Here is a 26751-nt window from a genome sequence, read left to right as displayed (position 1 = left end):
GGGAAACAGCTGGGAGGGAGGCAGGGAGAAACAATGTGCTTTTCCTTGGGATTCGTGGTCTTAGATTACACTGATTGAAAGGGTGGTTTAGGCTGAGCATGGTGGTTTAGGCTTGTAATCCCAACACTTTGGGAGGCTGAGGTGGGCAGATCACATGAGGTCAGGAGTTCGAGACCAGCCTGGCCAACATGGTGAAACCCCATCTCTACTAAAAATAAAAAAATTAGCTGGGCGTGGTGTTGTGTGTCTGTAATACCAGCTACTCAGGAGGCTGAGGAAGGAGAATCTCCCAAATCCGGGAGGTAGAGGTTGTAGTGAGCCGAGATCAGGCCACTGCACTCCAACCTGCGTGACAGAGTGAAACTCTATCTCAAAAAAAAAAAAAAAAAAAAAAAAAAAGAGACAGTTTAGATACTGGATTGAACATCAGAGGCTGGGGAGTTGAGCCCCTGGCTCTGCCTCTAACTCTGTGAGCATTTGGCAGGCGACTTTATTTCTTTGGGTCTTAGTTTTTTCATTTCCAAAACAAGAGGATTATGATATCATCCCTAAGGTCCTTCTCAGCTCTCATCTTTTGCACAACACTATTGAATTTCCATGTTATCCACAGTGGGTGCGTGATTATAAGTAAAATCAGCAAAATGCCATCCATAGATATCACTGTTATTGACAATACAAGAGTTAAGAAAATAGAACACAACAGAAAGGATTGAGGGACGATGGAAAGATCAGGGAAGAAGTCTGTGTTACAGTCCTGGCTCTACCACTATCTGATCACACTGTGTGATCACCAAAGCCAAATGTATATACATATTTTCAAATACCTACATATTCTTTTCCTTTTTGGAGACAGGGTCTCACTTTTTCATCCAGGTTGGAGTGCAGTGGCATGGTCACAGCTCACTGCAGCCTCAACATCCTGGGCTCAAGCAATCCTCCTGCCTCAGCCTCCCAAGTAGCTGGGACTACAGGTGTGTGCCACCATGTCTGGCTAATTTTTAAAATTTGCTATAGAGATGGGGTCTGGCTATGGTGCCCAGGCTATTCTTGAACTCCTGGGCTCAAGCAATCCTCTCTCCTTGGCCTTCCAAAGTGTTGGGATTACAGTATGAGCCACCGTACCTGGCAAAAAACCTACACTTTCATAAATATTTTAGGATGGTGGCTGTGGTAAGCAGAATAATGGCCCCCAAGGATGTCCATGTCCTAATCCCCTGAACCTGTGAATGTGTTACCTTATGTGGCAAAGAGAACTTTACAGATGTGATTAAATTAAGGATTTGAGATGGGGGTTATTTGTGTAGGTCTAATGTAAAGACAAGAATCTTTATGAGGAAGGGAAGCAGGAGAGTCAGAGAAGGAGGTGTGATGATGGAAGCAGGGGTCACAGTCAAAGAGAGATTGGAAGATGCTGTGACACTTGTATTGAAGACAGACAGGGGTCACAAGCCAAAGAACACAGGGAGCCTCTAGAATTTGGAATAGGCAAACAAATTCTAGAGCTTCCAGAAGGAATACAGCCCTACCCAACTCCTTGATTTTAGGACTTCTCACCTCTAGAATTGCAAGATAGTAAAACTGTGTTGGTTTAAACCATTATGTTTGCAATAAATTGTTACCTAGCAATAACAGGAAACTTAGTCAGGAGAGGGTTTAACATCAATGGTTCTCAACCCTGGCTACCATTAGAATGACCTCTGGAGCACAGGACATTTGGACATCTCCAAGAGCTCTCCAGCTGACTTCAATGTGCAGGTTGAGTTGAGAATCTAGCTAATAATGGCCAGGGATTTTGTTAGGTAAGTGTGATTTTTCTAAGTAAGAGAGTAGGAACTGTTTTTGAGAGAATCTTTTATATTTTTTTCCTGTTTTTTTTTTTTTAATCACATCTCTATCCCTCTGAAAGAAAGAAAAAATTAGTATTATACTGTTTGAATCAGAAGACAAAAATGAGAGAGAAAACTATTCTGAGCAAAACCAAGGCTGTTTTTTACGGTAAGTAGCTATTTAAGAATACATGTGTTCTGCGTTTTTAAACAATTGAACAATTTTGTATCTTCTGGGCATACTAAAATTTGAAAATATATAAAGAAACAATACTAAAACAAAAATGAGAACTTGGAGTCTATACTCACTTTTGTGGAAATGGGCTCACCTGGCACATGCTACTATGCGTTTGTAATCAGAGTTTCCGTAGCCTCTGTAGTAGGATGCTGGCATACGCAACAAGAAAGCAAACAGACAAATATAAGAGTAAACTGTTTTCAGCTGCTTTGGAACGTGTCAGAACAGAATTATTAATGAACAGATCTCTGAACACACTTAAAAATGATTTGTGATTTGGAAGTTTAGATACTTTCAGCGGTTCTAATGGAAATTCATGGCTATTGACAATACCAGGAAGTATTTAAATAATTAATTTAAATAATTAAAGTCTTTAAATAATTAACAGTTCATTGCTGTCAAATAACTTATAATTTAAGGAAGAAATTATTAAAGATAAATATGTATTGGTAATATGTTTGGGGGATGTTGGAGGGAGGAAGAGCAGATGCCTTGATTTGCTGGTAGTTGGGAAGTTTCCTGTAGGAACAGGCTTCTGAGCCATAGATGGAAAATATCAGGGCAGAGGCAGCAGCATTCATTCTGACCCTGGAGGCAATGGGGAGAGGAGGAGGACTGGAGTGTGCAAGTGGACTTGGTTTTGGACCAAGAAGGGAGAACCAACCAGCAGAGGGATGTGAGGGCCTTGGGTTAAAAAAAAAAGGGTCGGGGGTACATTTAAAGAAAGAATGGTAAGTACAGGAGAGACTAAGTTAAAGATGGAGGCAGAGAAATGTTCATTTGCTTGACCCCTTGGAATACAGAAAGGCTAAGGGATGGAAAACTAACAGGGTGATAAGGGAATTCAAGGTCCTAGATTGGAAGGTTAACACAAAAGTAACAGAAATGCTGGCTTCCGGAATTAGACCTTAATGTGGCTTTACAACTAGTTACACTCTTTAAAAGTAACATAGTCAGTCAAAACAATTTATTGATCAATAGCAAATACATTTAGCTTAGTTATTGTTATTTAATATTAGCTTCCAACTGTATTAAAGAGTTATATCTATTGCAAAAAATATATCTAATGTAAAAAATTTACTTGGATGTCAACCTGCTAAAGTATTTGATCAAGAAATTTTGCTTTTTGAGTAAGCACATTTTTCCTAATCAGAGAAGCTCTCTATGTATAAACATGCTTTATTTTTAGCCAAAATTACAAGGTAAATCATGCTGTTTTACCTTCAATATCCTGAGTATCAATTTTCAAATAAAAGCTGCAAACTTCCTCAGAGGTACTGGTTTTGTGAACTACAGTTGTTACCTACATTGGGGACAAGTAAGCAAGAAGAGTCTATTTAAAGTGGGAAAGTGACAAAGGTATTATGGCAACACTGCTGCTGCAGATGGGATGCTCGAAGAATCATTTTCATAATCTAGCACAAACGGTGTACATTAGCGACTCACTTTTCCAGCAGCTGGACTCTAAGCAAACTCCATAATCTAAACCTGAGAGACCCAAAGTAAGCAAAAAATGACTTCTGGCCGGTCAGAATCTTGGTCTAAATTCCATGCAGTCAAATCTGGGCACCTTACTCTATAGGAGAGTTCCCAAGGTTCTTGTTCTTGAACCTTTCCACTTTAATTTTACACACAACACCACAAGGCTAAGGAGTGTGGGTTTCTTCCAGCCACACACCATAATGGCAAACAGCAAATTATAGGTGTGTGTGAATGGGCAGAGGTGCTGCCAGAAGTAGATACATTGACACCAACCAGAAGTGGCAGAAAAGTGGACAACCTCTCCTCCCCCATATAAACTTACAACAGTCCTTGAAGGAATGAATGTACTAAAGATAAAAATGTGATTAAAATTATTAATAGGATGTTAATTTATGCTCAGAACATGTAATTTAAGAATGCATGAACATAGTTAAACAGCCTAGAAAAATTTGCACCTGCCAGCCAGGCATGGTGGCTCGCTCCCGTAATCCCAGAACATTGGGAGGTCAAGATGGATGGATCAATTGAGGTCAGGAATTTGAGACCAGCCTGACCAACATGGTGAAACTCCGTCTCTACTAAAAATAAAAAAAAATTAGCCGGGCCTAGTGGCATGTGCCTGTAATCCCACCTACTCGGGAAGCTGAGGCAGGAGAATTGCTTGCGAGGTGGAGGTTGCAGTGAGCCAAGATCACACCAGTGCACTCTAGCCTGGGTGACAGAGTGAGACCCCATTTAAAAAAAAAAAAAGAAAAAAGAAAAAAAATTGCAACTGCCAAGTGGCTAAAATGAAGAAACAAGCCTTTATGAATAACACATAAATCCCCCAAAATGCTTACTTAGTACAAATAGACACATAACTCATTATTGGATATCAATTAAATACTTACATGTACCGTAGCCAAGCCACTGCCAAATCCTGTACTGACAACGAGGTCATCATTGAGAAGCACCTGGAAAGACAATAGAGAAACCATGCTTTCTTTCATCATTTGATAGGGAGGGAGGATAGAGCTATGAAAAGTGGGCTGACACCTACCAGCCTCCTCTCTCAGATCTCCTCTGAGAGTAACTGGATGAGACACTGAAAATCCTATGCCCACGGCAGGTGCTAAACAAGGCTAGTATTTTCCCCTTTCCCTTCTACATGTAAATAAGATGTCTGAGATCTCCTGAGTGAACCAACAAAAGCAGCATGTCAGAGGTCACTTCTGGTTACATTTTCATTTACATATGGCCATGGTAAATCTGGATCTTCATCTCCTTTTGCCAACTGAATAAATTCCTTTCTGTGCCTAGCTCAGGAATCAGCATCCTGTGTGCCAATGGAGATCGTTTTCATCAGAACCCAGAGCAGGGAACCTCCACATAACTTGAAAGTGGGTGCATCTATCTTTGGTCCTCTCTGAGTTCCTCCTTTGCACCCTTTTTCCATCTCTTGATGATTTATCTTTTCCACTTGTCATGGCCTTTGTTTGCAGAAACCCCTGGTGCCCCACCCCAAACCACTAGCACCCCACTCAAGCCTGCCAAATCCTTAGTTGCTGCTGCTCTTCTTCCCACTCTGCTAGTAGGAAAGTGAAGACATAAATGGAGTTAACTCATTCTCCTGCCCAGAGGAACTTTGTCATCCAAATGCTCCCTAATTTGTGGAAAGTAGGGGAGAGACAATTTTGAGCCCGAGGAGTTGGCCCTTCCTTTATTCCAAGCCTCCCCTTTCCTTTGCTTAGCACAATAATGCAAGAGGGATTGGGCATATGTTAAAGTTTCTCAATCTTTCCTTCAAATTTTAGTAACGTTCTTGTTCTCCCTGATAGAATATAGCAGCATTTGCTGGAAAACAAGTGTCTTGAGATACTGCATGTGAAAAGCATGCATGACAAATAAGTTTGGGAAATGCTGTGCACTGTTCCTTGCCTCTGCCCCTTTTCACGCCCAGAGTCACCACACTTAATCACATACACATTACAGAACAGGGGAATTCTGGATTAAAAAACTTGTTTAACTTTATTTAAGCTAAACACTCAACCACCTAACACTCTTTCACGGAACACATTTCAGGAAATGCTGGAGTAGAAAATTCCACACTGGATAATAACAGCCCAGGTGTTACATGGAAGCAGCATCCTGGGCTAAGGTTTAAATTTTGCTAGGATGACAAGAGGCCTCTTACAGCATTATCCCTATAGAAAAGAATAATTCCAGCTACCTCAGGTAGCTGGAAGGTCAAGAGATCCTCTTTAGAGCTCAGACTCAGAACATGAATCTCTGGTGAACTCTAAATGATCCCAGGGAAAGAAGACGTATTCCCAAACTATGGACCACAAGCACAAATGCCTGCAGAGGCCTGGACACAAAGCAAGTATGAACATAAATGCACATGCATACATCCTGTGACTGGTGGGGACTGCAGTAAATTGCAGAAGCCATGCCAATGCCCAGTGCCTTGCTGCCAGGTCTTTTGGTTTATTAAGGGAAGTTGGGAATCAGGTTTTTATTTGAAATCTCTGGATCTTTAAATGTTGGCATATATCTATGTCTATGTTTATATCCATATCCTTTTTTTTAGTATGGGCCACCAGTTTGCAATTTTTGCATTAAATTTTATTTCTCCACTGGGCATGGTGGCTCACGCCTGTAATTCCAGCACTTTGGGAGGCCAAGGTGAGTGGATCACCAGAGGTCAGGAGTTTGAGACCAGCCTGGCCAAATGGTGAAATCCCGTATCTACGAAAAATACAAAAAATGAGCTGGGTGTGGTGGCAGGCGCCTGTAATCCCACCTACTTGGGAGGCTGAGGCAGGAGAATTGCTTGAACCTGGGAGACAGAGGTTGCAGTAAGCCGAGGTTGCACCATTGCACTCCAACCTGGGCAACAAGAGCGAAACTCCATCTCAAAAAATATATATATATATTTCTCATACTTGTTTACTTTTAACAAACACCAATTTGTGAAAGATGTCAACAGTGAGGACTATTTCCAATTACTGTACATTTAAGTATACTTTAATGTAGACACAGTAGTTAGAAAAATATGTATTAGCAGCTATATGTGGGCAGCTAATATTAATAGAGAACACAGTTTTTCCAACATGTCTTTTTCTTTGTGAAATTTTCATAAGCCATCAAAGTTACCACCTTTAAAAATCCAGCAGTAGCAAAGGACATGGGGCAAGGAGCTGGGGACCCTAAAGGCTGACTCCAGCCTGGCCACAGTCTGCATGTATGACCAGGGCCAGAAGGAACCACTAGCAGCTTCCCAGACATGCCTTCCCTCCTACACTCACTGTACTGCTCTGTGTGCTGTTATCTATGTCTGGAATGTTCTTCCTTTTTCTTCACTTGTCTAACTCATTCTGATTTTTTCAGATTTAACCCACACAGCTGGACACATCTGACAAACTCCTCCCATCTTTCAGCCAGGATCAGGAGGGCCCCTCTGTACTTCCATGTACCTATCAAGACTCTTATTTTTCACTATCTGCTTAAATGACAATCTCCCTGCACTACGCTGACTGTGTTTTATTTTTGAATCCTCAGTGCCCAGGATATAGCAGGCATCCCTGCTTAGGACATAACAGACACTCAATATATGTTTAAGTAGTGAAAAGATAGATTTATAAAATAAAGAGTGGGACAGATGATTTCAATGGTCTCAGCCAATTGTAAAATACTACACGAAGTTCTTCATTTACCTCTACTGGCCTCCCAAGGAAATTCTTGTCTGTCATTTTATAATTATGTAAGGGACCTTTATGCTTGTAAGCAACATCGATGTCCATATTCAAGCGGAGCTGTTTAACCAGGAGTGAATATTCTGTCAGGCCCTCGATGGCATTGATTGTGTCCTGTCAACAATCAGCAAGGCACAAAAATACGTTTAGTTCATTGATGTACTCCCTATTTACAAATGCCCTTTTTATGGGGGGTAGGGCAGCATTGTCTGGAGATGAAACTCCAGCTGACACAGTAAGACTGGTTAAGAGCCCCATTGTGGAGGGGGAAGAAAGATCTCTCCCTCCTCAATAAAGATGATGCTGTTAGCAAGGACAGGAAGGAAGTGTGGCCTCAGATCTGGGTCCTCTATATGTTCTGCAAATGTAACCTCAGGCAAATCACTGTTTGCAGAATTCCTCTGAGTCTTTGCATGATTATCTCTTCCTCATCCTTCAGTCTGAGCTTAAGTATCTCCACAACAAGGCCATAAACTCCCCTTTCCCATTTTTCTCTGTTTTAATGTTACCTTTTTGCCCTTTATAGCACTCATCTCAATTTGTAATGCTTTTATTTATAGTTTATTGTTAGCCTACCCCACTGCAATGTAAGATTCATGAGGCAAGTAGGTAATATATTTTTCTTGATGCCTGCTGTGGTTTGAATGTGTCCCCCAAAGTTCATGTGTCAGAAAGCTTGGTCCCCAATGTGGCAGTGTTAGGAGGTGAGGCCTAATGGGAGGTGTTTGGGCCATGGGGGTGCCACTTTCATAAATGGATTAATGCTGCTTATTGTAGAAGTGAATTTGTTATAAAAGGATGAGTTTATACCCCACTCCCACCAACCCCCGACTCCACCTACTCTTTGCCCTTCCACCATGGAATAATGCAACAAGAATGCCTTCATCAGGTGCAGCCCCCTGATCTTGGACTTCCTAGGACCCAGAACCATGAGCTAATAAATTTCTGTCCATTATAAATTATCCAGTGTGTCATTTTCTGTTATAGCAACACACAATGGACTAAGGTAATATCCATTGCATTTAGTAGGTACATAAATATTTGTTGAAGGAATAAATGAATAAACTTTATCTTTCTGGACCTCATCTTTCTCATCTATAAAACTGAGAAACATGACTAGATCAGAGATGTTAAACAATGTGGCCATTCCCTCTGCCTATATCTAGGGGGCAAATGCTAATCAATAGGGCACTCTTTTCTGCTAACCCTATAATTGTACCCAAGATAAAACACATTAGATGGTCAGTAAATTAATACTGAAGGCCCTCTCTATGTCTAAATTTTATATATATAAATATACACACTCCATCATTATCTAAACATCCAGGCAACAGGGAAGATATTAGCATTCAATCTAAACTTTGAATATAAACATTTATTATACAACCACATAATAATTGGTTGTAATAAAAATACATACTCAAATGAATTTACATTAAATAGCTAGATAGATGAACATGTAACAATCAGTATTTCTCTCACTTTTTATTTATTTCGTTGTGGAGAAGGAGCATCAATACCTTTGTCTACATGGCAACCACTATTTATTACATAGGATATGATATAATTGCTAATAACCTTACTAGCCTTTCATGGTGATTTAGAATAATGAAGGAGGTACTGGGCTTAAAGTCAGGAGACATGAGTTCTGATTCTGGCTCTGCCATGAATTCCCTGAGTGAAACTCCCTGAGCTAATTTCCTCTTCTGTATAATAAGAGTGTTGATGCAGATAACCTCTAGGGGTCCTTCAATTCTAGACATTATTCATATCTATTGCACGCTCATTTGGTGGACAAAGCCATGGAGGCCAGATGAGCGTGGTGTGGGAGAAAATAAAAATGTCTACAGGAAGATGAAACAAGACAAAGAAATGTTACCTGGGTTGAATAAAAGCCACCTCCATACCTCTGCTCTTCTGATAGCCATTTGATGATTGGGTTAACATAATTTATGTCTTTCAAGTTCAGACTGGTGAGTAAAGCATAGGCAGTTGTTTCTACCATACGTGCTGTACCAGTGTTAGGTACAGAGCTGTCTTTATGTTGAAGACTGTCTTTCCAAAAACGATAAATGGGTGGATTACCTGAACACCAACAAATCACATTCATTAATATGATTAAAAATGTGAATTTGACATAATAATTCTACCAGGTGTATTATGGCCTTCCAGTTTCTAGAAGCTACTTACTTTTTCTTGTTAGAGGAACTTCCTAAAGATGACCAATGCAAAGAGAGATCCCTTAATGTGGTGCTACTTGTCTTTACACATTAAGCATCCCTAATCCGAAAATCTGAAATACGAAATGCCTCCCAAATCTGAAAGTTTTTGAGCTCTGACATGATGCCACAGGGAGGTAATTTCATCCCTGACCTCATGTGACAGGTCACAGACAAAATACAGTCAAAACTTTGTTTCATGCACAAAATTATTGACAATACTGTGTAAAATTACTTTCAAGCTGTGTGTAAAGGAAGTACATATGAAACATAAATGAATTTCATGTTTAGCCTTGAGGCCCATCCCCAAGAAATATCATTTTATATATGTAAATGTTCCAAAATCTGAAAAAAAAATCTGAAATCTGAAATACTTCTGGTCCCAAGCAGTTCAGATAAAGAACACTCAACCTGTTTTTCATTTTGTGTGTGTGTGTGTGTTTTGAGACAGGATCTTGCTGTCACCCAGGCTGGAGTGCAGTGGTGTGATTGTAGCTCACTGCAGCCTCAATCTCTTGGGCTCAGTGATGCTCCCACCTCAGCTTCTTGAGTGGCTGAGACTACAGGGATGTGCCACCATGCCCGGTTATGTTACCCAGCCTGGTCTCAAACTCCTGGGCTCAAGCAACCCTCCTACCTTGGCCTCCCAAAGTACTGGGATTACAGGCATAAGCCACTGCACCCGGCCTCAATCTGTATTTTAAAATCAATATAGTACACATATAGTAGGAAGGGGAAGTTTAGTAGAGTGGAAAGTACAGTAAACTGGGAATCAGTAGACCCAGCTTCTAGTCTTTCTTTCGTTACTAACTTACCATGTCACGTTGGGCAAATTCCTTTAGTTCTGTATGACTCAGTTTCCTAATACCTGTAGTACAGATAACACTTTCTTCTATGCAGTGAAACTCAAATGAAATACTAAATTAAAAGATGTTGCAAACTAGAAAGCACCACGCATATATAAGGAATTATTATTATTATTATTATTACTGACACTAAAAAGTCAACTGGAGAACCTTTTTCCCTGATAGGAAAATTTACATCTTGGAAATTATGAGATTACACCTAAAGCCTTAGTTCAGTCTTTGATTATTTCTTTCCAATTTAAAGCACTCAAGACAATTTCACACATGCAGCACTTTTCATAAATTAGGCTGTAAATTATATTTGTTATTTAAATCTGTAAACCTCAAATCCTTTTTGGAACAAACTATTTTTTTTTAAAGTAATGTATATGTGGAAATCATATTTGAAGGTTAGTAAAAATTTTGATGTATATGTTTATAATTCATAACTACATTATTTGCATGACCTTGAAAATTATGTTGACCCTTCCTCTCAGAGTCTCAGATTTGCTGTATTTAAAATGAAGAGTTGAGTTTAGGATTTTAAAGAAACTCAACCGGAACAATTCTTGGGTTATTAAGTTCCCTTCTAGCTCTTAAATTCTATGATTTTATGATCCATATCTCACAATACCCAAGACATTTCTTTTGTGTTATTTTTGAAGTATCATACAAGTGGTTTTGAGGCATATGTCAAAATATAGTAATTTTTAAATGATGACACAAATCATATTTTGTAGATGGTCATAAACCTCAGTAAGATTTATAAAACTTCTAGAAAACCTTAGCTAGAAGAGGACTCCAAAGTGCCCAGTCATGCCAATAATCACTGCTACTCTCTTTCTATTTTTTGTCTCTCGACCTATAGGAAGCAGTATCTTTATTTTTCAAAACCAAACACATACTTTTATAACAAACCTGGTGAAATATAAGCCAGGTCATGCACTCCTTTGCTTAAAATCCCCCAGTGGCTCCCCTTTTCACTCTCAAAGCTGAAATTAAAGTTCCAGGGCTCCTTCTGGTCCCCATGGCACATTGCTGTGGATAAGACATGGGCACTCCTTGCTCTCGGTGGAAGCAGCCCTAAACTAGGGTACGTGGGCAGGGGAGTGGAGCACAGGCTGGATTTCAGCCTCGATTCACTTGATTGCTTAGGTGCTTTGTCCACTGCACAACTGTTTACAGAAGCCCTGAAGAGTCTCTCTAATGCCTCAGATGACCTTCCCTTGTTCCCTCACCTTTTCCTTCCCTGACCTCACTTCCTACTCCTCTTCTCACTCCTCTGCAGTCACACTGGCCTCCTTGCCATTCTTGGAGCACCAGGCATGCCCATGCCTCAGGGCATTTGCATGTGCTGTTCTCCACCAGGTACACCCTTCTAGATAGCCACAGGACTTGCTTCTTCACCTCCTTTCAGCTCTTGATTCAAACACCATTCTCTCAGTGAAACTTAAGCCCAGTCAGCCTGTCTGAAATTATAACCCATCCTCTCACCTTGTCTCCTTTCCCTGCTTTATTTTTCTTCATATCAGCCATCACCACCTATTCATAAAGCTTTACTTATTTATCATGTTTGTGTCTTCCCAGTTAGAATTTAAGTTTCATGACAGCCTGGATTTTGGGGAGCCTGTTTTGTTTATTCCTTTATTCCCAGAGACTGGAATAGTGCCAGATGTATAGAAGGTGTCCATAGGATACTCAGTGCATATTTATTGAATAAAGGAATAAATAGAGGACAGGTGTGGTGGCTCATGCCTGTGATCCTAGCACTTTGGAAGGCTGAGGCAGTAGGAGTGCTTGAGCCCAGGCATTTGAGATCATCCTGGGAAACATAGTGAGACGTGTATCTGCAAAATAGAAAAAAATTAACTGGGCTCAGTGGTGTGCACCTGTAGTCCCAGCCACTTGGCAGGCTGAGGTGGGAGGATCACTTGAGCCCAGGAGATCGAGGCTGCAGTGAGCCACGATCATGTCACTGTATTCCAGCCTGGGTGACAGAGCGAGAACCTGTCTTAAAAAAAAGAATAAATGCTTGCTGAATGAATGCGTGAATAAATGAATGAATAACAGCACACATTACATTGTATTGTGATGGTTTGTTCCTTGAGGAAGGAATTGAATCTTACTCAAGTTTGCATGTCACTACCCACTTCCCAGATTTAGCAGACTTTATGTCTTAGTGAATGCTTGCTGAATAAATGTATGGAACAAGTTATACCTTTAACCAAAGCTTCTCTCTTCAAAGCTGAAACAATTGAACGAAACTGTGGGTGAGTTTTATCTCCCAGGGAAAGAGCATAGGCAGAAATGGCCAATGTAAAGGTGCTCTGGGCTGGCAGTGTATTTTCAAGCAGAAAGGTGTCAGCTTTAATTAGAGCTGTGTTGATTTTCTGGAAACAAGAGAAGATACTTCAGTTTCTATGTCAAGCAACCACCTATCAAGTGATACGAACTACCCTTAGATCCCACTATCCTGGAGCAAGGAAGATGGGGGTGAAAAGAGGACTGACCTAATGGAAACGGATGGCTTCCCAGTGAAGAAAATTCCTCCGAGAGAAGGAGCAGAGAATAATCTTGGAAGGGACAATGAGGTTGTCCAAATCAGGTTAAGCTTTTTGTCTCTGAATTCTCACCTTCCTTTCAGAGGTTTTGTGCCTTTAGTTTCTGATTACACCATCAGACCTAGTCTCCAGGAAGAAAAGCCACCAAGCATAGACACAAGTTTTTTTTTTTTTTTTTTTTTTTTTTTTTTTTTTTTTTTTTTGAGAGGAAGTCTCGCTGTCACCCAGGCTGGGGTGCAGTGGCGCGATCTCGGCTCACTGCAAGCTCCGCCTCCCGGGTTCACGCCATTCTCCTGCCTCAGCCTCTCGAGTAGCTGGGACTACAGGCGCCCGCCACCACGCCCGGCTAATTTTTTTGTATTCTTAGTAGAGACGGGGTTTCACCGTGTTTGCCGGGATGGTCTTGATCTGGTGACCTTGTGATCCGCCCGCCTCGGCCTCCCAAAGTGCTGGGATTACAGGCGTGAGCCACCGCGCCCGGCCCATAGACACAACTTTTATCGTTCCCTCTCAGCGGAGTTGCAACAGGCACACGGGTTCAAGAGGAGTTATACTTTAAAAAAAAAAAACAATAAGTAGCAGAAAGAAATCTAAACTGCCAAAATACTTTTAGATCCTAAGAATGCCTGGGTAAATAGTCCCGATCACCAGTCCCGACACCACCAAAATGGTTGTGTTGGACAAGTGGCCCAGGAGAAAGCCTGCTGCAATGCTGCTAACATCCTGCCTGGCTCCTTCTCTCCCAGCTCCACATGCATCTCTCACCCATGTGGCCACTAGGTGCCAACTGGTCCTCTAGGCCCCTGGAAACTAGTCTTCATTGATTATTTTGTCTTGTTAAGCTTTTGAAACAAACTGAAAACAAATGGTTTTGTTTTGTGATTCCAGTTTTGCAAATCCACTTGAGATTTTCCATGTCAACCTTGGAAATCTTCTATGTTGATTCACTTAGGTGGCTCATCACTTTTCTCCCCTGTTTCCAAGCAAATGTTGTTTGGAAGGATTTGGAGGATACGCATTTGCTGTTGTGTATCCTCAGTACTTGCACAATACAGAGTGCTTTCACTATAGGACAACAGTAACATATATAAAGCAGGATTTCGCAAAGATAAGACAGAGAAGCTGGGGGCACTGGATCATTCTCCCATCACAGTTCCAGCTATCAGTTTTAGACCCAGCTCTCCAATTTATTAGCCTGTGACACTGGGCAATTGAATTCACCTTACTTACAGTCCTCAGCTTTCTCAACTGTCAATGAGTAGGTTGGACTAGGTGGTTTCTAATATCTATCATTGTTCTGAAATCTTTCAATTCTGGAGTTTAAGTTATTTTCAAGTAATTGGAAAGAAAGAAAAGAAGCTTTTGAAACTAAAGGTCTTCTGATTGGTGGCCCCTTCAGTATATGTTACAGAAATAGATGATGGGTGTGAGAGAAAGAAAACAGTTACTTACCACCAGGGGGCATATATCAAAAGCCTTTCTAATTCCAATCACAGTAAAGGCTGTAAGATATAAGCTGTTCTCTCGGGCTTCAACAGGCAAGGTACCCTAAAAAGAAGCAATGTTTTAAAAGGAGAGTGAAATGGTGTCTTTAAAGTGAAATGACCTGGTTCTACTCTGTGGGTTTTTTTGTTTGTTTTTTTTTTGAGATAGAGTCTCACTCTGTCACCCAGTTTGGAGTGCAACGGCGTGATCTCGGCTCACTGCAACCTCCATCTCCCCGGTTCAAGCTATCCTCTGGCCTCAGCCTTCTGAGTAGCTGGTACTACAGGCGTGCACCACCACGCCCAGCTAATTTTTGTATTTTTAGTAGAGATGGGGTTTCACCATATTGGTCAGGCTGGTTTTGAACTCCTGACCTCATGATCCACCTGCCTTGGTCTCCCAAAGTGCTGGAATTACAGGTGTGAGCCATCGCGCCTGGCCTCTACTCTGTGTTTTAAGCCTTATCTCCCACTTTTTCCCTTCCTGCTTCTCATTTCTCAATAAGCCCTGGGTCTGTCTCGCTTGAGTGCTTTCACTTGCCCATCTCCCTCCACCCTGATAAATGAGAGGTCTAAGATATCACTTCTCTGATCTCTAGTGAACTGTCTGAAGATCGCTTCACTTCAGATATTATGGGAAGACCTTTGTATTTTTTGCTTGTTCACAAAAGGAATTTCTTGTAGAATTACATTTTTTTTCCTTCTTCTTCTTCATCCTCCCATAATCGGATGAGAATAAAACTCAAACTGTAAATAAAACTATTGCCAATTTTTGCATTTGGTTTCCTTACCTGTAATTTTATTGGTTGATACTGTGAATTTTCCTTGAAAGATCCATTATCTAACTGATAATTCTCAACCAGCCACAATAAAGAATTACATATTGAATTTTGGTTCTGCTCTACATATTTATGTACTTGTCCAAGTACTCTTAAAGCAAAAGCTGTTAACCTTTAAGACAAAATAAAATAAATAAATATTTAGAACACTGAATCCCTTTTGGCTTTCAATTAGTTTATACAACTTTATTCTTTACAAGAAAATAACATTTTAAAACACACAATTCCAAAGTAAGTCACCACTTTACAAAGGAAGGGAAGATTTTTGGAATACCTCCAAAACATTCGGTAAACAAATGTGAACAGCACATCTTCTGTGATTACAACATTGTTAGCTAGCACACAAGCTAAAAATTGATTCTTGATAAAAGAATTACATTCTAAAGTTAACAGAGATAAAATTAATAGTTTTTGAGTCAAGGCATTGACCCATGAACATGAGGCATGAAAAAGTAAATCATATAATTCTAGATTGTAAAATCTGTACATGCCATGGAATCTAAATTCCTATATGAGGCCCCAAGTCCCCTTTCCCAATATCCCTGGAGTGTTTATCTCACTTGTCTTTGAGTGCTGCCATTGACACAGAACTTACTACCTCACAGGAAATTTTAATGATCATTATTACTTAGTCAAAAAGCAAATTCAAGTCTCTACTAATACCCATCGAAGAGTATCAGAGAGGATTGGGCTCATCCCCCCCATAACATCTCTTCACTCTCTCAGTCGCCCAGGAGTCCCCACTCCCCAAGGCCTCAGATGTCTGAGACTCAGACCACTTTACTCGCTCTCCCACTTCCCCTCACTTAAAAAATTTGTGTTTCTTTTTCATTTTCATTTTTAAAATGTACTTTAAGCATTTTTAAAGAGGTAAAACCCTCACATGATTCAAAAATCCAAAAGTGAAGCCTGGGTATCATATGAGACCTTGTCTCTACAAAAAATGCAAAACATTAGACAGACATGGTGGCATGCACCTATAGTCTCAGCTACTTGGGAGGCTAAGGTGGGAGGATTACTTGAGCCCAAGAGGTAGAGGCTGCAGTAAACTGAGATTGTGCCACTGCATCCAGCCTGAGTGACAGAGACCTTTTCCAAAAACACCCAAAAAACCCAAAAGCACAAAGGGATATATAATGAAAAGTCCCCTTCTAGCAGTCCCTGTCCCCCTCCACCTCCCAACAGAAGATGACCATTGTTTCTTGTACATTCTTACAAATAGTAGATGCAACAATATAGCCTTCCCATCTACCTTTCCATCCCAACCACACCAAAATAGTGGGAGAATGTTTACATTATCCTGTACTTGGCTTCTTTTCTATTTAGTAATATGCCTTAGAGATCTAGATTAATACACAAATTTCCTCGTTCTTTTACAAGTGATTTTATACATTAAATTATAGTATTTTGGTACAGATGCACCAAAGCTATTTAAGCCATTTCCCTTTCTGTAGACATTTAGGTTGTTCTCAGGCTTTGCTCTAATTGCTTTAATTATTTTTAAAATTATTGTTTTGATATTAATTGGAACTCGCCCCTCCACAACTAGGGGCCTTTTCCTAATTCTTTCTCTAAAAACATCAGAAACTTATTTTCTATTCTATTGACTTTTAGGGGGTAAGAATTGAGAACTCCTCTCTTTTTAATCCCCTCACACTGCTGTCAAGGAGGAGAAATACTTCTATGGATTGCTCAGGTTCAAAGACAGTCACATTTTCAAAGATTGGCCCACATTTTATATTGGGTCTCTTTTGGGATTTTGGCTTTTGGAAGTCTCTCTTCTTTTAGCAGGCTAGAAAGGTATATGAGTGCCGTTATGCGGCCAGGCTGCCTCTCCACTTATCTATACAGCCAGGCTGCCTCTCCACTTGTCTATTTGGCCCATGATATACCCTCCCCGTACTTTAGTTACATATTTGAAAAAAGGCAATGGCAATAAATAGAAACAATGGACTCATCCTTTGGGATCAATTATAAAGATTAAATATATGAACATACTTAAAATAGTTCTGGATTATAGTAAGTATTCAATAGGTATAAGCTCTTACTCCCTTTTTTTTTTCTTCAGACGAACTCTTGCTCTATTGCCCAGGCTGGAGTGCAATGGCACAATCTTGGCTCCCTGCAACTTCCGCCTCCCAGGTTCAAGTGATTCTCCTGCCTCAGCCTCCAAAGTAGGTGGGACTACAGGCACGTGCCACCACGGCCCAGCTAATTTTTGTATTTTTGGTAGAGACGGGGTTTCACCATGTTGGCCAGGCTGGTCTCGAACTCCTGACCTCAGGTGATCCACCCGCCTCAGCCTCCCAAAGTGCTGGGATTATAGGTGTGAGCCACTGTGCCCGGCTTTTATAAGCTCTTACTCTTATCTCTCTTTCTCTTTGGTACTCTTGGGTGTCTCGGCCCTAGAGTCCTTAAGGAGTGGGGGTCTGGACAGCTCTTCCCTCAAGGTAAAGCAAATACAACTTCTCTAGCTTTTTGCGTTCTCTTCTTCCCACTGACCTGTCCCTTGAAGACTGCCCTGAAATTCAAATTTTAAGTGTGACTTGGAGGAAAGAAGTAGGCTATTTGATTTGCTTTTGTTCCAGACCCTAGGCTACCTCTAAGTTCTTAATATGGTCTAGTTTAGTTCCTCATGTTTTACAATAGGGTCTGGGACTAAACATTTAGAGTAGAAAAGAATTTTTTAGTCACCTTGAAGAGAAATCTGGCAAAATCTGATAAAACTGTAAATATGCATTCCTTATGTTCCAGCAATTCTATCTCCTGGGATATACCCTAGAGAAACTCTCACACATGTGCACAAAGAGACATATGAAGATGTTCGTTATCACATTGTTTGTAATACTGAAATTTGGAAATGGTTGTCCGTCAAGATACGAATGGATAAAGAATATATACTATGTGATATATTTGTAAAATAAAATGCTGCATGGCAATGAAAAGGAGTGAGTTATATTTACTTATACTACTATATCTAAAATAACTAAAAAGTATTAAAAGAAAAAGGTAAGTTACAGAATGATAGGTATAGTATGATACTAGTTATAATCATTTAGAAATACAAAAAGGGACTGTGAAGCCATCACTTCGTTTTGGAAGCAAATAACCATTCTTTTTTTTACCATGCTTAACTTTCTTAAACAGTGCTTGCTTAAGAATTCCAGGAACTAGCCATGAGATAAAAATAAAGGTTGCGAAATGTCCCCTGGAGAAGAAAAACACTGAGCAGTTAATCTACAAACCTGTTCCAGTCTAGCTGACCACTAGATGGCCCATTACTCAAGATAATAATCAGAACAATACATGCTGACCGGCATGTAGCTAACTCCTGCACATAGTTTTCCAAGCCCCTTCCCCTTTAAAATCCCTCTGGCCAGCCTAGGGCATTTGGGATAGTTTCACGACTCTAGTCTGCATCTCCTCAGGTTGCTGGCTTCTGAATTAACCTGTTTTTCCTCCCACCAATCCTAGTCTCTTGAGTTTGGCATCTGAGCAGTGAGCAGCCAAACTGGAGTTAAGTTACATCTGTATGATTTCATGTATATATATATTATATAAAATATTAAAGATGTTATGGAAAGATGCATAAACTCATGATAGTGAATGCCCTTGGGGGAAAGAAACAGACATAAAATGAAGGTTTGTAGTTAAAGAGAAGACTTCAATATCTACAATTTTTTTTTAAAAGGCGAATACAAAAAATGTTCATAGTCATCAATTTAGGGTTTTGTTAATATGAATGATATTTGCACTTTAAAAAATCTTCTTTATATTTCTCAAGAAAAGTTTGAGGGTATTTAGGTGCTGGATATTTTCTTCTATGTCTATTATTTCTTTCAAGGAACTTACGGAGTTGGGTCTATGTTTCAGTCTTGCCCCAAACTCTTGAAAGGCTCTAAGAGTTTACTGAGAGGCTGTTGCACCTTCCTGTGGGGCTTTCTGCTCTCCAGGCATCTATTTCCCAGGTCCTGCTGTGTCAGTTTCCAGTCTTCATTGACACTCACTCCCACTCCTGCATCCTGGATTATCCTTTGGTTGGTGTGCTGCAGGGGTCTATGAGCCTTTTTTTTTTTTTTTTTTTTTTTAAATATTTTATTAAAGACAAGGTCTCCTTATGTTACTTAGGCTGGTCTTGAACTCCTGTGCTCAAGACATCTTCCTGCTTCAGCCTCCCAAAGTGCTAGGATTATAGGTGTGAGCCACTGCACCTGGCCCTGTGTGTCTTTTAAAGTGTGTCACCCACACAAGGTCAGGCCTAATTCTAAGGTATAATCTATGGAACTTGGTAGCTGATCAGAGATAAAGCCAAAAGGAAAGGAAGGAATCAAAAACCAACTGATGATTCTGACTTGATCAATGGGGGACAAAGGGCAGGGTATTGTTGTGCACTGAGTAAAGAAACAGAGCCGGGTGCAGTGGCTCACACCTGTAATCCTAGCACTTTGGGAGGCCAAGGTGGACGGATCACCTGAGGTCAGGAGTTTGAGACCAGCCTCAACATGGAGAAACCCTGTCTCTACTAAAAATACAAAATTAGCCAGGTGTGGTGGTGCATGCCTGTAATCCCAGCTACTCGGGAGACTGAGGCAGGAGAATTGCTTGAACCTGGGAGGCGGAGGTTGCGGTGAGCTGAGATTGCACCATTGCACTCTAGCCTGGGCAACAAGAGCGAAACTCCGTCTCAAAAAAAAAAAAAAAAAAAGAAACAGAGAAGTGTATTTGAGGAAGAAAACAATGAATTTGACACATATTGTGCTTGAAGAACCTTGGCTCCTGGAAACCTAGAAATGTGGATCTAGACATTTCCTAACTTCTTAGGAAAGAAGTTAGGCCTTGAAACATTGATTAGGAGGCCATTGGCCTAGATGTTATGGAAGTCATGGGCAAAAATGAGATTGTACCAGGAGAGATTACAGAAAATAAGAGGGCCAAAGATAAAATTCTGGGAAATTTCAGTAGCTAAAGAAAAAAAATTGGCCAGGTGCAGTGGCTCATGACTGTAATTCCAGCACTTTGGGAGGCTGAGGTGGGTGGATCACGAGGTCAGGAGATCGAGACCTTCCTGGCCGACGTGGTGAAACCCCATCTCTATTAAAAACACAACAATCAGCCAGGCGTGGTGGTGCACGCCTGTAATCCCAGCTCTCAGGAGACTGAGCCAGGAGAATCGCTTGAACCCGGGAGGTGGAGGTTGTAGTGAGCTGAGATTGTGCCGCTGCACTCCAGCCTGGGGACAGAGCAAGACTGTCTTGGAAAAAAAAAAAAAAAAGAAAGAAAAAATATAAAATTAAAGTATTCTAGGTTGTAAACTCCTTAAATACGTTTCATATAGAACCTACAGGCTGGGCGCGGTGGCTCAAGCCTGTAATCCCAGCACTTTGGGAGGCCGAGATGGGCGGATCACGAAGTCAGGAGATCGAGACCATCCTGGCTAACACGGTGAAATCCCATCTCTACTAAAAAAAAAATACAAAAAAAACTAGCCGGGCAAGGCGGCAGGCACCTGTAGTCCCAGCTACTCAGGAGGCTGAGGCAGGAGAATGGTGTAAACCTGGGAGGCGGAGGTTGCAGTGAGCTGAGATCCAGCCACTGCACTCCAGCCTGGGTGACAGAGTGAGACTCCATCTCAAAAAAAAAAAAAAAAAAAAGAACCTACAAAGCAGCTGGCACACCGCTTTTATTAAATATTTTGTCATAGCACGATGGTTACTTCGTTTTTTTTTTTTTGAGACAGAGTCTCATTCTGTCACCCGGGCTGCAGTGCAGTGGTGTGATCTTGGCTCACTGTAACCCTCGCCTCCTGGGTTTAAGCGATTCTCCTGCCTCAGCCTCCTGAGTAGCTGGGACTACAGGCACTTGCCACTATGCCCAGCTAATTTTTGTATTTTTAGTAGAGATGGGGTTTCACCATGTTGGCCAGGATGGTCTCGATCTCTTGACCTCATGGTCTGCCTGCCTTGGCCTCCCAAAGTGCTGGGACTACAGGCGTGAGCCACCATGCCCAGCCAGTATTTTTTGAAAATAGACTGCCATATGGACTCTTAATTAATTCAGACTATCTTTCCCTCAAATCATCAGAATTTTGGAAGTTATGTTTCATTGAATAAATACTTATTGAGCATCTACTATGTGCCAGGTAGGTACCAGGCACTAGGGATACTTAGCACTTCCCACATGGAGCTTACATTCCAGTGGGGGAGATAATAGTGGAATAAGCAAGAACATTAGTAATCATGCTGAGGAGAAAAGAAACGATATGAGGTGTTGGGAGGGGAGTGGGTTGCAATTTTAGACATTATGATATAGCAGAGGCCTCTCTGAGGTGACATTTGGTAAAGACCTGAGGGAAATATGAGAGCCAGTCATGCTGATACCTAAGGAGGAGTATTCCAGACTGAGAAAACAGTGCAAAGGCCCTGAGATGGAAGCATGCCTGGTGTGTTTGAGGAAGGCCAGTGGGGCTGAATTGGAGTGAAAGAGAGTATAGGAGATAAAGGAGGAGACATGAGCTGGAGCCAGATCATATAGAGCTTTTGTAAATCACAATAAAAATTTTGGTTTTTACTCTGGGTAAGATGGGAAGCTCCTAAATGGTTCAGAGTGGCATGATCTAACATATGTTTTAACAGGGTCACTTCAGTTGCTGTGTTGAGTATAGACTGAAGAGGATCAAGGGCTGAACCCAGACGACTAAGGGAGACTAGTGCAAGAATCCAGGTGGGAGAGGAAGGTGTCCTGGAACAGGATGGTGTGGTGGAGTTGGTGAGAAGTAGTCAAATTCAGGATATATTTTGAATCCGTATCTGCTGGATCAGATGTGAATTGTAAGAGAAACAGAGGAGTGAAGGATGACGAGGCTTTTAGCCTGAGCAACTGGAGGAATGGAGTTTCCATTGTGATTATTATTCTTTAGTTAATTAACCACTATATGAAAATGCAATTCAAAATCTTCTACTTACCAAGTGCTAGCACTGCCACCCTTCCACACGCTGTAAGAATAGTCAGCATTTCTGTAGGACATAATGCTCACCATCCCTAAGAGGCACAAGAAAAAGAACACAGTGCTTCACAGACCTCCCTTTCTACTCAAAAAACACTGTATCAGCCCCTGAGAATGGTAAGCTTCCTTTGGTGTTGGGCAGCAAGCATATGCTCTGTGGCCAGCATTGAACTTCTCAAAGGAAGCATATGAATTGCCTGAATTGGGAATTATCAAGTAGAACATTCTGATCTCATTCAAAAAGGAAGGAAGTGTTCTGCAGTTTGGAATGCAGGCGCCTTGTCTCTCATCCAGGCATTTTGGTAAGTTAAGCCAAAATGCTACAGAAATAATATTTATTTATATAGTAGAGTGCATCTCATGATTTTTTTGCTAAAATTCTCTTATAAAGTTTTCTATAATTCACAACTTAAATATTAGTTTAATAAAAATATTAGTTTAAAATCACCCAATTTTTATGTGAAATACATTTTTTTTTTTACCTTCTTTTAATTTTTTCTCCAGGTTCCGCTTTTCAATTAATGGGTCGGAATGAAAAATGTTCCAATGATTTCCTGTTTCCAGGTAGTGAAAAACATAGAATACTGGGACAACGCTCATCAGCTCCGCCTCTGCACTCCCTTTGGGGAGGTGGGTTAGGATATTGATGCCTTCCCGACTTAGAACTGCAGACAAGATCTCACCTACAAGCAGTCCTGAAACAAAAAAAGATCAAAGTAGACACACCGCTTTTTATTCATTTCTTTTTCTTTTCTTTTTTTTTTTGAGACGGAGGCTCACTGTGTCTCCCAGCCTGGAGTGCAGTGGCGCGATCTCCACCCACTGCAAGCTCCGCCTCCAGGGTTCAAGCCATTCTCCTGCCTCAGCCTCCCCAGTAGCTGGGACTACAGGCGACCGCCACCATGGCCGGCTAATTTTTTATATTTTTAGTAGAGATGGGGTTTCACCGTGTTCGCCAGGATGGTCTCTATCTGCTGACCTCGTGATCCACCCGCCTCGGCCTCCCAAAGTGCTGGGATTACAGGCGTGAGCCACTGCGCCCAGGCTTTATTAACTTCTAACAATATGTTCTCAAGAGAGAAGAACAATCATCTAGAGATGGTTATTCCCTTTTTATCTAGGCAGTTGACTTGCTTCTCAGAAACGGGGTCAGAAAAAAAGATCTGGTTAGGAACATGAATATGAAAGAAACAAACAAAAATAAAGACTTTAAAAATCACTAAAATATGGTGGTAGGTAATGTAATACAGTGGACTGATTGCTGCAAGAGAACATGGCAAATTAGTTGTCATTCAACCTGATAGCTTTAGACATCATAAACCATATTTACCAATTCCTTCCAGGAAGCAAAGCAAAGAGCCTGAACAGGGAGTGCTTGATGTGACTCTGTCTATAACTCACTGTGCAACCTTGGACATGCCACTTTCTTTTATATCCAACAATAGGGTTGCACATAATCAAAAAGATCCTTTCCAGTACTAGCATTTTGTGATTCTAGGGTTTTATCTGAGATAAAGTGTAGTCAGGACATTCTATCGTTCAGTAATATGTTATTGAATTGTAAAGCCTGGAGACTAGGGAAAACCTAGTCACTTGTGCAAATATCACTTCTGCAAATGTATTCGAGGGGAGGAGAACCCCTGCTATGGTTTGAATGTATATGTCTCTCCAAAATTCATATACTGAAGCCTAATTATCAAGGTGATAGTTTTAGAAGGTGGGGCTTTTTGAGAGGTGATTAGGTTATGATGGCTCCGCCCTAATGAGTGGGATTAATAATCTTATAGATGAGGTGTGAGGAAGTTCTTCACCCCTTTTCACCCTTTTGCCTTTCCACTTTCTGCCACAGGAGGACAGCAACATATGTCCTCATGGAAACAGACAGCGGCCCTTGCCAAACACCCAGTCTCTTGGTGCCTTGATCTTGGATTTCCCAGCCTCCAGAACTGTGAGAAATAAATTTGTATTATTTACAAATTTTGTTATTTTGTTATGGCAGCATAAATGGACTAAGACAACCCCTCTGGGACCAGTATTTCAGCAGAGCAGTGCTGTTCTCTCTAGGCCATGCGCAGGCCACAGGCCTTCTCTGGAGCAGGACTGGCCACTAAGACCATGGAAAGTTCTTTAAGTCTAGAAGCAACTGGACCCCCATTTTGGAGACATCTTTGAGCCAATGACAGTCCCTACCCTCCACTGGAGGAGAATGAATCTCTACGTAAATCAGGCAGTTGGAAGAAGATAGTGGGAAAAGTGATGAAAGGTTTGAAAGTGGGGGGTGGGTAGGGGTGGAGCACTCCTAAAGGTAGATTTGTGTGTGCTACTGAACACAAAAGTGGAGAAACAGAATAATCATGAGGATGTTTGATTTTTGTTTGAAGCACCAAGTGAAGTGAGAACTAAAAATGGCGTTGTTAACTTACCTTTTACACTCAAAATCCTTTTGATTTCTGTTTTGGGGACCAAATCTAATGGTATCCTGTATGGGAACTCCTTTCGTCTGCTAATGGTACCTGTAATTTAGAAAATTTGGATTTATATAGAGTTTCCAGGGGAAGACTATTTGCAGATTATTTACAATGTATCACTTTCAAAGAATTTTTCAAAATAAAAGACTTATAATTAGACTATTAAAATTTTAAAAGAAAGTTAACAATCATCAAGGACTTTAATCAAATCCTAGGCTTGTATAATCTTACTAAACAAAGTATTAAATTTGGCTGTAAGCTTCCTGGTCATTATAAGATGTGAAATAAGTAGGTTATATAAATCTTATTCACCAGCAAAATATAGCATGCCAGCTTGCCCAAAGAGAGAAAATTGTTCCTGGAACTGAAAGCTAAGAATAACTAACATGTAATTTCTTAATCAACTATATATTGAACATTAGCTCCACAGGGAAGTATGACCTGAAATTCTTTCCACCTTCCCTTCCCCGTCTAGTTTTGATACTTTTTAATCTATGAGCAAAACAACAGAGTTTTAGCATACTGGTATCAGATAATTTTTGTACTGTAATCACTGGTTTATGTCCAAAAAAGGTAACATTGATCATTCTACTGATAGAGTACCAAGCATGCTACTAAGCTCTTTAAATGAATTATTGCATTCGATTCTCACAACAATCCTCTACGTTAGGTCTATTTTCGTTATTTTAATTTTATAGATGAGGAAATTGAGGCTTAGAAAGTGGTGCGTTCAAGGTCCCAGAACTAGTACAAGTGGAGCTGCAATCTGAACTCTGGAAGTTTTGCTGCAGAGCCCACACTAGTCACCACAAAGAGAATCCACCTCCCATTGTCCTGCGAAGAAAGCGCTTTGGGGGCAGGGATCATTTATCATTCTGGGAAAGCTGTAGTCCCAGCACTTAGCACAGACCCTGGCATATGGAAGATGATAAAGAAAAGTGAGTCACATTTTACAATGTAATGGACAAGCCACGTGGCTTTCCTAAAAATGCAGGAGCATTCCTCATAAAACTTCTTTCTTCATTAACCCTTGATAAATGCGGAGGATATATCAAAATAAAACTCAGTGAAGACATTTAAGAGGTTTGCAGTTTGAGTGAAAGAGCATGAAGTTCAAAAACACCTTACTATGTATGTGGCACTGGGCAAGATACAACCTTTCTTAGCCTCAATTTGTTAATCAGTTAAATGGAGATAACAATATTTTCCTCAAAGGATTTTTGTGGGATAAAATAATATAGACAAAGAACCTGGCATACAATTCATGCTCAATATATGACACTTATTACAGATAGCCATCAGATTATCTAGATTTGCTCCTTCACCATTTTCTCCATTGAAACATGCTCTTGACTATTTCAATTCCATTGGCAACTCTACTACAAGGTGGAAAAGGTTAAAAAGAAAGTTAAAACTAAGAGAAGTTAATTTTACTCCTTGTCTGTGGTCACAAATAAAAGACCCATCAAGACATCACATAAAAAGGCAGGTTCCAGATAGATTAAAACATTTTAAAGTCAAATCTATAAAATTAACAGAATAAAATATCCAGCAATATTTATGTGAACTAAGAGTACAGAAAGACCTCTTAAAGATTACCTCAAAAATATATAACCATAAGATGAAATTATGATGGATTTGACTACATCAGAACAAAGAATTCCTTTTCAAAACCCATGAAGGCTTGTTGTTGCTCAAAGAGGTATGTCAGAAATAAAATCAAGAAGAAATTTTAAAAAGATAACCCACATGGAAAATTTAAAAACGTGCAAAAGATACAAATAGGCAATTGACAGATGGGAAACCCAAATGGACAAGTATGTGAAGAAATGCTTAAAATCATTAGTAACCAGAATAATCCAAATTAAAACAATAATGAGATATTGCTTTATACCCATTAAAAATGCCACATTTTAGAGAGACAAGTGTTGGTGAGGTTGTGGAGAGACGAGAACCCTCACGCACTGCTAATGGAAGAATAACCATTCTGAAGGGCAATATGACAGGACTAAATGGCATTAAATATGTATATACCCTTTGACCCAGCTCCTG

At 40.5% G+C, this 26751-nt stretch overlaps 1 protein-coding gene across 2 annotated transcripts in view; it reads right to left on the bottom strand.

Moving 5' to 3' along the window:
• C5 (complement C5) overlaps window positions 1–26751 on the bottom strand; it is a 99210-nt gene that overhangs the window by 15292 nt on the left and 57167 nt on the right. For both annotated transcript variants that reach the window (XM_050761918.1, XM_050761919.1), the window contains 11 exons: window positions 24655–24744; window positions 22714–22926; window positions 22191–22266; window positions 15181–15340; window positions 14358–14453; window positions 12563–12734; window positions 9160–9365; window positions 7242–7394; window positions 4437–4499; window positions 3286–3367; window positions 2156–2213 (listed from right to left, as the gene is read on the bottom strand). In XM_050761918.1, the coding sequence (XP_050617875.1) occupies window positions 2156–2213; window positions 3286–3367; window positions 4437–4499; window positions 7242–7394; window positions 9160–9365; window positions 12563–12734; window positions 14358–14453; window positions 15181–15340; window positions 22191–22266; window positions 22714–22926; window positions 24655–24744 (1369 nt within the window). The remainder of the gene's footprint in view (window positions 1–2155; window positions 2214–3285; window positions 3368–4436; window positions 4500–7241; window positions 7395–9159; window positions 9366–12562; window positions 12735–14357; window positions 14454–15180; window positions 15341–22190; window positions 22267–22713; window positions 22927–24654; window positions 24745–26751) is intronic.

This window comes from Macaca thibetana, chromosome 15 (genome assembly GCF_024542745.1).
Source record: "Macaca thibetana thibetana isolate TM-01 chromosome 15, ASM2454274v1, whole genome shotgun sequence".
NCBI lineage: Eukaryota > Metazoa > Chordata > Mammalia > Primates > Cercopithecidae > Macaca > Macaca thibetana.
The sequence above is the reverse complement of the archived record's forward strand: the minus strand, read 5'-3'. Positions and strand labels throughout refer to the sequence as shown.